Source organism: Oculina patagonica, chromosome 14, assembly GCF_052425735.1.
Source record: "Oculina patagonica isolate OP01 chromosome 14, crgOcupat, whole genome shotgun sequence".
NCBI lineage: Eukaryota > Metazoa > Cnidaria > Anthozoa > Scleractinia > Oculinidae > Oculina > Oculina patagonica.
Window position 1 is genome coordinate 5,817,731 of NC_135771.1, and position 11,795 is coordinate 5,829,525.

Genomic DNA, 11,795 nt, shown 5'->3' on the forward strand with positions numbered 1-11,795 from the left:
GCGGCGGATAACCAGAACTGGATATCTGGTGACGTCACCAGGAATGGCAATATGGCCGCCGAAGCTAGGCGCACTATACATACTCTTTTCTGAGCTCTTTTTGTGGCCAAAACGCGGCCTTTTCCCACAAGGCTTTGCACACACTACAATAGAACAATAGAGATTTGTTGAGTGGAGAAGAAAATGGCGTTTTGCGAAGTTTTCACGAGTTGCGAGGCCGAAACCGTACCATTTTGTGCCATTTTTGCTCTGTTTTCGACGCGACAGGACGCCACATAAATGGAAAATTCAGGTATGTAGCATTTTTTGTCCTCTGTGAAAAAAAATATGTCGTAAATGTGTATGAAATTTGCTTTTACATGGTGTTATTTTCGTGTTGTTCCATGACTGCATCGCTTGTTCCAAGGCTTTCGAAGATGCAATTATGTAGTTCGCCAGATGCGTTTCCCGTTGACCGATCACACATACCATGCTGTGGACCCGATTTGAAGCTGTATTTATTCTTATTCCCCATCAGGGCAATGGAAAAGTACATTTATTATATCAAGAAACAACATAAAATTTGCAAGTTGTATTGGCCAAGTTTTGTGAATGAGGATGATGAGGGCATGTGGAAAAGATAACAAAAGGATTGAAAGTGTTCAACTGAAAGCTACATGCCAAAGATGGGGACTGCTATAATTTGCTAGTGTAAAACTAGTTTGAGTTTACTAAAGCCTGCTCAACATAACTGCTATCAGTCAACTGCATTAAAGGGTAAGTACTGTCTTAATTTGTATCAGACCTGATCAGACCCAAGGGTAACAACAACAGTATACTTGGCTAAAAACAATACAAATAATTTATTCATCTTGTTTGTCACATAACAGCACAGCCACAAATAAAACAGCTCTGTGTAAAAATTAAGAAACTCCAGTTATAGCTGGTGTTTTTGTGTGCATCCAGTTTGCAATTTTGTCTTTTTGACATGGGTCTGGTCATTCTGGTCAGGCTGTAGCATTAACTGTGGTTCCCTGTTTTGTGAGTCAAATGAGTCTAAATAAATGAGACAATTAAAGTGTTTTTCACACAAAGGTAGTTATAACCTATTGAACCACAATAATTTTGCCTGGATACAAATTACATCAGAAGCACTCCAATTTGCTCTTGGTTAGCTTTTATTTGTAAGTAATGGTTGCACCGGCTATTTTTGAATTAACATCTGTTATATAATTTATTATTTGTGGGAGGTGCAGTGATTGAGCAGTCTGGGTTTCAGACCCGGCGAGGGCACTGCGTTGTGTTCTTGGGCAAGGAACGTCTCTCCCCCACCCATATGTATAAATGGACACTAGTGAATTTACAGTCAGGGGTAGCCCTGTGATGGGTTACCATCTTGTCCAGGGGTAGTAGAAATACGCCTAGCCACTTAATGCTACAGAAATCAGGATAAGCTCTGGCCTTGATGAGCCACTAGGCTCGACAACAGGCTTTACCTTCTATTATTATTTGAATCATGCACTCATGGCTCATTGACTTATTTGACTCATATCAACTTTGATTTTATTTCTAGTATTTTTGTAGTATCAGGTTATTTACTTAAATATTGCTTATGGATGACTTGGATGAAAAACAAGATTAAAAGTGAAACTAGCCACCTGGTAATTAAGGTGGACATGATTGGGGTATGGGGAGAATCTGGGCTAGCCTAGTACATGTGCTGTTTTGACAAATCTTGTTTTCTCTGTATCATCACCCATGGTATATATGTCAACAAACCTTTTCCACCAAATTTAGCTATTTCTTGCTGTCCAATAATGGGGGAATGTTCACATGGTAAAGCACCATACAATACAGTGAATGCACAATTCAACAAATGGGGCTATCATCTTTTCAATTCAGACCTTGGCATCATATTGTAAAATTTTAGTGGCTGTGGAGATTGAGAGAAATGGTAGAATATTGTTTGGGAATCTTGATCTAGCTAAAATCCACAGTTCAACAGTATGCAAATGCTGACAGAATCATTTTCACTTCCCAGTGATAGCTAGTATATGTAAAAGGATGGAATAATTATATGAGTTGAGCTGCAGAGTCTCATTGCACTAATACAATTTGCTAAATCTTATTTTTTGCAGGTTATGGCAAGAAAGCTGTAACAGAAAAAGGAAGTTATGATATGATCAATAAACATAGTAAAATAACTTTTGAATGAGTGATGTTGAATGCTATAATCAAGTTACTGTAAATGTTCATTTCAACGGCCTGCTTGCACACAAAATACAAACACTGCAAACTTTTGAGTATAAACAGAAAGTGAATGAAGTGTCTGAGGCAGCAGCAAAGAAAGATACCTAACATGGGTTAGTTAAAATCTGAATTCTGTACCGGAATTGAAAGCTGTAGTGGCAGTCAATTTTTAGAAACGAATAATAATTAATTACATTTTTTACCTCAAAGAATATTGTTATCAGGATAATCCTGAACAAAGTATTAGAACTTTTGAACATTCATGTACCTGCAACATTTTCGAAGACTAAATGTTTTTATTATTCACTGAAACATTGCATGTGACACAGAAACGATCCCATCTTAAAAATCTGTGCTAAGTGATTTAGCCTGCGAGCAGACTCTCATTTCGGGCGCAACGTGGATCTCTCTTTAAAACGTGTACTACAATACTTCAACTGTCATAATAGCCTGATGAAAAATTATATTCAGCTGCATTAGACATATTATGGCCGAAGCATCTTTCTTTCGTTTATGATGCTTTGGCTGTCAGCCTTGAGAACGACATCTTGTGCAAAAATCCTTTATAATGATAAGTACAGCGCAGTGCCGTGGAATCTTTAGTTACCGAACTTCAGAGGAAACGAAAATTGATTCGAGAAAGCGTGCGTTAAATTGAAGCGTAAATCCACAAGTAACATACATCCAAGGATATAAGAGATATGCAAGATATGCGGAGCTCGAGGTTCAAGAAAACGTGGGTTAATCGGGATTCTACTTATACCATTCGAGCTTATTATATACGTTCAGCTCGTTCATGGAAGACTCGGGGACCGACGCCATATTTGCTCAGCGTCCTACTGGAACTTAGTCCTTTCGCGGTCTGAACAATGTTTTGGTCGGTGAATGAGCCAATCAGAACACAGGAAATCATATATCCAGTTCTGGTTATCCGCCGAACTGATAACCCAGACACCGATCCATTCTACGAAATGTTCAGTGAAAATGCGTTATTTAAATTTTGGTTTGTGATTTTCGGCGAATTCACTTGCGCACACTCCAAAAGCAGTCTATCGAAAAATTAGACCGCCCAAGCGAAGCCAATCAAATTGAGAGTTTACCTGCTAACTGGGTTATGCTAAACAGTTGATAGAGAGATTAAGCATGACGTTATGCGGCAAACGGCAAACGCGAGCAAGCCTTTCATTTTGTTACCCTTTTGTCGAATTCAAAAATAAATCCCTCATAAAAATAGGGAAAAAATCCCACATTCACGACAAATGTAAAACTACTAATTTCCGCGTACGAACGCCAAACGGCAGACGGCAGAAGTTGAATTTTTTCCGTTCGCGGGAAAAATAATCGCCATGCTTAATCTCTCTAATTATAATAGCTTGGGTTTATAACCAAAGTACTGCAGTGTGAAAGACCAGTGCGAACATCGCTCTTGTGATTTCAAGAAAACAATAAAATATGTATTAACAATTTTTTAAGTAAGTTTGTGCTCACTTTGCAAAGTAGAGGAAATCCCCTTCGTTTATACGCATCATGATTCAGATGTATGCCCATCTTTAATTTACACTCTAGGGTATTTCCTGTGTTTTTTTTAACAGTTTTCAACATATCCAGTGTGTATATATCTGTAAACGTTTGCCAAACAACTCACAGTCATACGCTATATTCTCAGAAAAATTAAAGATGTTTTCTTTTCTCGCCTTTACTCCTTCTCTGCTCGAGTGGCAAACGACCAAGATCCGACCCCCCCCCCCCCTCCCCCTTCCCCCTCCCCCCCAAAAAAGAAAAAAACCATACCGATGACGTAGCTCTACAAAGTTTTATGCGAGTCTCTGAGGTGATTGGGTGTTGATCGGTTTTAATTTTCGCGCGAAAGTAACAAGCAATCAGAGTTACTACGCATAACACTTTGTAGATCTATGACACCAGTCACTCGTAAGGAAAAAAAATTAAGCGCGCGATTATCGAAAGATATCTATCACGGTAGTGTAGCATGCAGCTCTCATAAGCTTGTAATTCTACTGGTCTTCTAGTGTTGCAGTTGCTATTGTTTTGGGGACTAGGGGCATTCGAAGGGTGGAGAGCCATTCATGTGAGGACTTTGCCAGAGCTGCTACATGAAGGTCGCTTTTTCACAGCTTAACACTGGTTTAACGGAAATATTTCGTTCGCGTTTCAAGGAATCCAAAAACGCTCTCAATATCGCATACAGTTTGGTACTTTTTTGTTGATTTTGGGGGATGTTCGGAGAAGATGGTTTTTTCGCAAAGAATTAGTTAAATTTAGAGAAATAAGAAATATTGGAGATTTATTGTGTTTTTAAAATAAAAACTTTTAAGTTTAAAATTGGTAGACGGACACCAGGCAGTCCCCTGACAACCTGTAGTGCTCTTGTGTGGGGTCAACTGTCTGGTGGTGTTTCAATTTTTTAATTCGTTCTTCAATCCCTTCTCTAAACCTCTTAAAATTTCATTCAAATTCAGGTATATTGCCCCCTTAACCATCAGACTGTAAAATAAATGCAATGGCTTAAGGAGTCGCAAGTCGCAAAAAAGGCATAAAACAAGCCGCATTGGTTGTTCTGAGGGAAAAACGTCAACAATTTTTGGACAAGACACAGCTGTCTTTGAATTGAAGAGACTTCAGTTGGTGGTTTGTTGTTAACGGGAAGTTTACTAAAGATACATGCGATCAATGAGTCCACATGACGACCGCATAAGAGAGAACCTCGGAAATTGAGCCCAATTAATCTTAGTATACGATGGTCCCGGGAGCTTAAATAATTTTCGATTCCAATTACCTTTTCGCTAAAGTTTACATCCGGATTAAATTAAAACCACACTCCTAAAGTGTGGTTTTTGCTCTTTTGCAGTATTATAATGAATAAATACTCAGCAAGAAAGTTCTTTGTTTCCTTAAAGTTGAATTTGAGGCTGATTTTGAATTTGATTCAGTGATAATTATATTCTTTCATGTAATTCCGTTTCTCCAGCTTCCCTGAACTAAATTGATAGGAAAACACACAAAGTGAAAGAATACGATAAATAAAGCAATTGATTTATTTCCAAGGAAACTGAAATTGATTTCATATTGCGTAAAAATGATTTATAGTGTGTAATAAATAATTAAAACCCTCACGATGTATTGCCAAGTACTTCATTTGGTTTTAAAATATAGTCAAACCAGAAACGATTATATGTACAACAGATATGTGTAGTTTTATATGGACCAGAAGTGGCAACATCTCCAAGTCTTTCAGAAAGTAACATGGCCGGTTTATGATGAAGTTGTAAAGTTATTTGGGTTAATACCTGACTCCTAACATGAGTCGGGCTTTTTTCTGCACTGAAGATAAGGTAGATGCTTTAAACACCAGAAACAGCCTGTTTAATTCTACCAATATCCGTTGAGAAATTCTATGACTTGTAACAAATTTAAAATTGAGGCTTCGCTAAAATTTGTCGAAAAAAGCCATTGAAACATCAGCGGGAGGGGGAAAAAGTCACCCAAAGCTAATCAGAGTTAACTTTGACACCTGTACCGAAGCAATTTGTTTTCCTGCGGGAATTAAAATTGTAATCCATATTCTGGATAGACTGATTAAATGCTTCAAACAAATATAGGTAACAATGCCAAAAGGATCTTTTCTGGTTACACAATAACGTCTGGAATAGGTAAGTTGAACTGATACGTTTTATGTGTATTCCATTCTGAAAGATTCATTCTGAAGATCTGCAGCACAAAAAAGGTTAAGAAATATTTATAGATCATTCCCTAATTTGTTGCATTTACTTTTAGCGCTTAAGTCTTGGTAAACGTTAGACGAATAAAAGATTAAAAAGGTAAAAACTGTCTTATAACTTCATCAAGAAATTGGCTTCAATCCAGATTTTTGTGGGTTCTTAAGCTATTCAGGTTATCCTATTAACGGTGCTTTCAGGAATGTATGTCAAACTTTAACTTGCATTCGCTATGAAGCGAAAGCATTTCGGTGTTGGAGTTTAAAAACAGTATTTTGTGTTTCTAGAAATCAAGATTTAAGAGCGAGTGTTTTATTGTGATATCGTTTCTCACGCTAATCATATTTCTATGCTATACAATAACTTGCCCGGCTGCAGAGCCAACGAGGAACAACGAAGACACTGCCGAAAAGCCACGCGAAGCTCACGTTACAATGTAATTTCGAGTTTAAGCGACACCTCACGACAAAACGTGAAACAGTTTGCACCCTAAATGAACTACGATTTAGTAGTGTCGGTGCAAATGATGTGCGTTTAAACTGGTTTAGTCTTGTTAAGGTGTTTAGGCGAAACTCTTAAAGACGGCTTTTGTGGTGGTTTTGTCTCTCTCGAGTGGCAAGTAGTCTATCGTAACCGTGGCGTTTTTGCGAAGTTTTCCCAGAAGGCCTTGGCAAGAATGTTTGGCTTTGGTTGTCATGGATACCAAATTAGCTACGCTTTCTCTAATGAACAATTGACGCTTGCGTACTTATCTATTTGCTTTTAGGTTCAGTGCGTGTGCGTTTGTCTTATAAGTGTGAACGAGCCTTATAGATCACCACAACCATAAAGTTTGGTTTTGTTGTTCCTTATTAGGTTTTCAATCTTCAAACCTTTCCCAACTAGTGCAACAAAAATGGTGAACACACCTCAATCAGCATCTCAAGATCCTCTCGGTCGCTCACTTGCTGAAATTGGTGTCGAGGTAACCATGGCTATTCTAATCTGCCTCACTTCCACGCTTGGCAATTTGCTGGTGGTTTATGTTATTTATAAAGACTCCAGGCTCAAGAGCATCACGAACATTTTCATTCACAATTTGGCACTGACTGACATCTCCATGGCAACGCTTCACATGCCGTTCTGGGTAGTTAGCATGTACACGGGAACGTGGTATTTTAGCCAAAAGTGGTGTGAAGTCTCCGCATCAATACAGTTCACCATGGGTACGGCCTCCATTCTAAACATGGGCCTAATTGCTCTGAACCGATATATAAAAGTCGTGAAACCAGCCCTGTACAGCAAAGTATTCGCCAGTAAAAGAGCGGCTCGGTTTTACTGCCTTCTTGTCTGGCTGATTGCAATACTTTTGGCTACGCCGCCGTTGTACGGATGGGGAAAGATGGCTTATCACAAGAAGTTCTTCGTTTGCACTTTCAACTGGCAAATCGAGCACATTTCATACGCCATATTAACCGCAGGCGGAGTCGTTAATGGGACCACAACCGCAATATTTTACTTCTACTACAAAATCTACAAAACGGTGAAAATAAGTACACAGAATATGAACGCTCATGCTGCAGAAAATGGCGTCGGTGTTTCAAATTTCCACTGCACTGACATAAAACTATTGAAGACTACTTTTACCGTGGTTTGTGTCTTTCTGATGACATGGGGTCCGGTATCGATAGTTGTTATTATCGAAACCGCTGGGGGTGTTATTCCGTGGGAGGTCTATACGGCAGTTATCTACCTGATGTTTTCGAGTAGCTTGGCAAATCCCGTTATCTACGGAATCATGAACCCGCAGTTCAAACTGGCCTTTAAAAAGGCATTAAGCTGCGGTGGTTATGGTAACGAAAATGCAAATCGAAATTGTACAGGAAATGGATCAAGAACAGCTGTAGAATGTCCAATAACAATACAAGTCGAAACCGTAGGCGTAGCTTAAATAAACATCACTTATGGTTGCAATATTTTAACTTCACATCATGTTCACAATATGTTTGAAAATTTTATTCATACCATGCTTTGTTCCAAGTATCATGGTAAAAATATTCTAAGTTTTACGCAATTCGTACGCTTTCATAAAAAGAATACAGCTTGCGTAGTTAACAAGTTAAGTCATCGAACAACGTTTTCAAACTAACCTTAATCATGAAATCATTATTCCATAGCTTGCCTCTCAAATGTGATTTTGAAGCAGATAGTTCACTTCTTCGACGAGCCGATTTTCCGAGAAAAGGCATCATTTCAATGTTTGCCCCCCTGGCGGACAATGTGGCTAAATTGCATTATAATATGAAAACCATCATGGCGGCTATCGTGAATATGGTCTATTACATGCAACAAGTAGACTTGTAAGCCGCACATGTACGCATTGCGGACTTACTTTTTTCACGAGTTGTGAAGAATACAGTAAAAACCCGCGAGTAAGAACCTATTGTTTTTCAGATTAGCCTAAACAGGTTCTTACAAAAATGGTTATTAACACAAATTTAGGCTAATTCGGTTCTTAAAAGGTTCTTAATTTCCGAGGAAAATTTTTTAATGTCGTTTAATAGAGATTTTAGTGGTATTCGGCCTTTTCTAGGTTACGTATCTCCAAAAGATGATCCATAATGTTGACTTATTATATTTTTCCCAGAAGTGAACATATTTAATAAATTTTAGAAAATAAGAACCTGTTTTCAAATTTTAGGCTAAATATGTTCTTATAAAAATGGTATCTTATTTGCAAATTTTAGCCTAACAGGTTCTTAAATGTTAGGTTCTTACTCGCGGGTTTTTACTGTAACAGAAGGAAGGAGCGAGCGCAGCGAGCGAGTCAGCTGGCGAGTGAGTTCGTTGCTTTTCACAGCGAGTGAATAAAAATCGTACAAGCGAACTAGCATAAAGTAAATTGTTTATTATATGAATACTGACATATTATAAACTTGAGTGCAAACATTAACATCGCCGTCGCGGGGTCGAAAAGAGAAAATTGTTCATTATATAAACATTCGGCTTAACTCAGCTTAACTGCAAAGAATTTTGCAAGTTTAATTCTTTATTCTTATTATTAATCTACAGAGCAAATAGAAATGCGATTAGACTATTGGATTACTGTAAATTAGAAATAAAGATTAATTTTGTTTACAACACAGCACGAAAATCACTATCTAACAATGTTTTTCGCAGCCGAGCAGCTGAATGAATGAAAAAATCAAAGTTGAACTCGTTTGAGTTTTTGACTTTCTGTAAAAAAAAAAATCGATATTAATGAAGGCAATAAACATCTATTCACAGAAAGTCTACGAAGTCTTACCTGAAGCTAGCTGACAAGAAACGTTCCTTCGTCGCTCTTCCGAAGCGATTTCAATCCGCCACGAAAGGTTTGAGAAGACACTTCGCTTAACGTTCGTCGGACGAATGTTGTGCATGTTTTTTTCAAAATTGCTGCCAGGCATTTTGCCGCTTCGGTTCTTAATATTTGGCCCAGTTTCTACATTCCCTGTTGAGAGTTTTCGTTGTAACTTGAGTTCTACTCTCGACATTTAGAGAATTCTCCAAAATCCGTCGGTAAAGCCAAGTAAGAATTTATAACGACAAGTCAGACTACCAATTCAAATGGAGGGAAAATCGATACGGTTTTTTTTCACTAGTGAAAAAAATCGTATCGGGCTTGTGATTGGTCATACAATTTTTTCACTAGTGCGAAAGACCTATTACCAATAGGATTGCTTCTCATCAAAGAGAGACGATTTTTATTCGAAGCACTTGTAATGAGCAAATCTCAGAACTTATATATGAATAAACGAACCAAAGCAACAACAAGCTTTATTTGCATGACTACATGTACATCTGAATACAGTAGTATTTAATTACTTATTATTTGATTAATTAAGATAACTAGTAAAACAGAAAATAACATAACATGAAATAAAATAAAAAGAACTACAATAATTGTTCATTTTAACGATTCGAGGTGGTGATCATTGTAACGAGATTGTCTCTCTATTCAAAGCATGCCGAGATAAATGATTTTTTAATAGCTAAATGTTAATAAAATAGTCAGTGGAATTCATAAGATGTGATAATAAGCTTTTATGTGATAATAATCTATTAATGGGGTTTTAGGTTTAATTTTAAAGAAGAATATGTCTCGCATAGGGGAATATATAGCTTGGGCAAACTAACAAAAAGTGAGTTTCATCTTCAATTTTGTTGATATCTATATATTAGATATTTGTCATATCTACCTGTTTCGATCCTAAGTTTGTGACAGCTATATCCTTAGTTTTACTAATGTTTTTCTAAAAGGGTTTCTTCTTGTTAATTTAAAATCTAGGTAGACAGAACGGCTATAATTATTTTTAATAGTGTAATGAAAACTACGTTTTTGCGAATTTTATAGGGTTTGGTTCCAATACGAGATATACTTCTTTTTCATGATTTCAATTGGATACCTTGTTATGTACTTCTAAGAATCGTTTACAGAACTGTAAGTGAGTTTTCTCAATTGGAAAAGGTCCCACGACTTAAAGTCTGATTTCACAAAGGCACCCCGAGCTTCACTTTTGTAGGTTAAAATTGGTAAGATCTTTGAGTCGAAAATTTTACATGCTATTGAAGGTTTCTTCACTTCTCACTTCACTTGTCCCCTGGCGCCAAGTTGGCGCATAGGGCCTCCACATGTGCTCTCCATCGATTCCTGTCTTGCGCTGCAGTGCGCACCTCTCTCCAGGACTGCCACCCTGCTTTGGACCTCTCCTTTCTACTGTGCGCCGCCAGGTTGTTTTTGGCCTGCCTCTCTTTCTCTTTCCCTCTGGGGTCCATGTCAGGGCTGTAACACAGTCATTGTCAGGTTGTTGTCTGAGGATGTGTCCAATGAATCGCCATCTCCTTCTTCTTACCTCTTCACTCAACCTCTCCACGTTAGCCCTTTCCAGTAGCTCTCTATTACTAATCTTATCTTGCCATTTAATCTTCATTATCCTCCTCAGCCATCGGTTCTGAAACACATCGATTTTCTTAGCATCACCTTCGTTCATTTTCCATGTTTCGCAACCATACATGAGAACTGGTTTGACCAATGTTTTGTATAGCCTGATCTTCGTCTTCTTTGAAGGTTTCAGTTTATTTAAATCCGTGTTCCGTTTTAGACTTATGAAAGCATGAAGAGCTTTTTGCCGTAGGTGTTCAAGCGAGAGTGTAAAATTTCCTGAAGATGAGATGCGGGTCCCTAAATAGGTATAGTCTTGAACAATTTCTATTATTTTATTGCCTATGTGAAAAGCATTATGATCATATCTTTTTGTGCATCTTTGAACAATCATTTTTTGGTTTTCTTAGGGTTTATTTCCAGCATTCAGGTGTTGCAATATTAAAAGTATTAAAATAGCTTGTTAAGACAAATTTGCAATCCTAGATTTGATTGTGATAAAATAATTAAGTCGTCTGCATAAGAAAGAGAGTTGAGTTTGGTGCCATTTGGCAGTATGAACGGATCAGATAGAACATTGTTAAAAGAGAAAGCTAAATCATTAACAATAAGTTAAAGAGCAAAGGACTAAAGATGCAGCCTTGGACTTAATTAAGAACCAGTTGTTAATAAGAAGTTTATGACGTGTTAAAACGTTTTTAACTCTATTCAGTACTTAAGTTACGGCATTGACTTAAGAACTAGTTATTAATAAGAAGTTTATGACGTATTAAAACGTTTTTTAACACTATTAAGTACTTCTATAATTGCAACGGTCGCATCTATTCTTGCGATTGAAAACTTATATTTATTAAAACCCAAATTGAATTGACATAAACTGATATTTGCTAGCCTGTGTACACCCGTCCCATTTCGCTCAAAAAAATCGC

The 11,795-nt window shown here is 37.5% G+C and overlaps 1 protein-coding gene and 1 long non-coding RNA gene across 2 annotated transcripts; both read left to right on the plus strand.

The window, feature by feature from the left end:
* Positions 1–7: 7 nt before the first annotated feature.
* On the plus strand, positions 8–2,875 carry LOC144638401 (uncharacterized). The gene is made up of 3 exons (XR_013567932.1): positions 8–292; positions 518–756; positions 2,118–2,875. It is a non-coding gene; the product is annotated as an uncharacterized LOC144638401 (long non-coding RNA).
* A 3,983-nt stretch (positions 2,876–6,858) lies between these two features.
* Positions 6,859–7,981, plus strand: LOC144639009 (melanopsin-like). The gene has a single exon (XM_078498275.1). It carries the CDS (start codon positions 6,859–6,861, stop codon positions 7,891–7,893), a length of 1,035 nt encoding a protein of 344 aa, XP_078354401.1. The 3' UTR covers positions 7,894–7,981.
* The last annotated feature ends 3,814 nt before the right edge of the window (positions 7,982–11,795 follow it).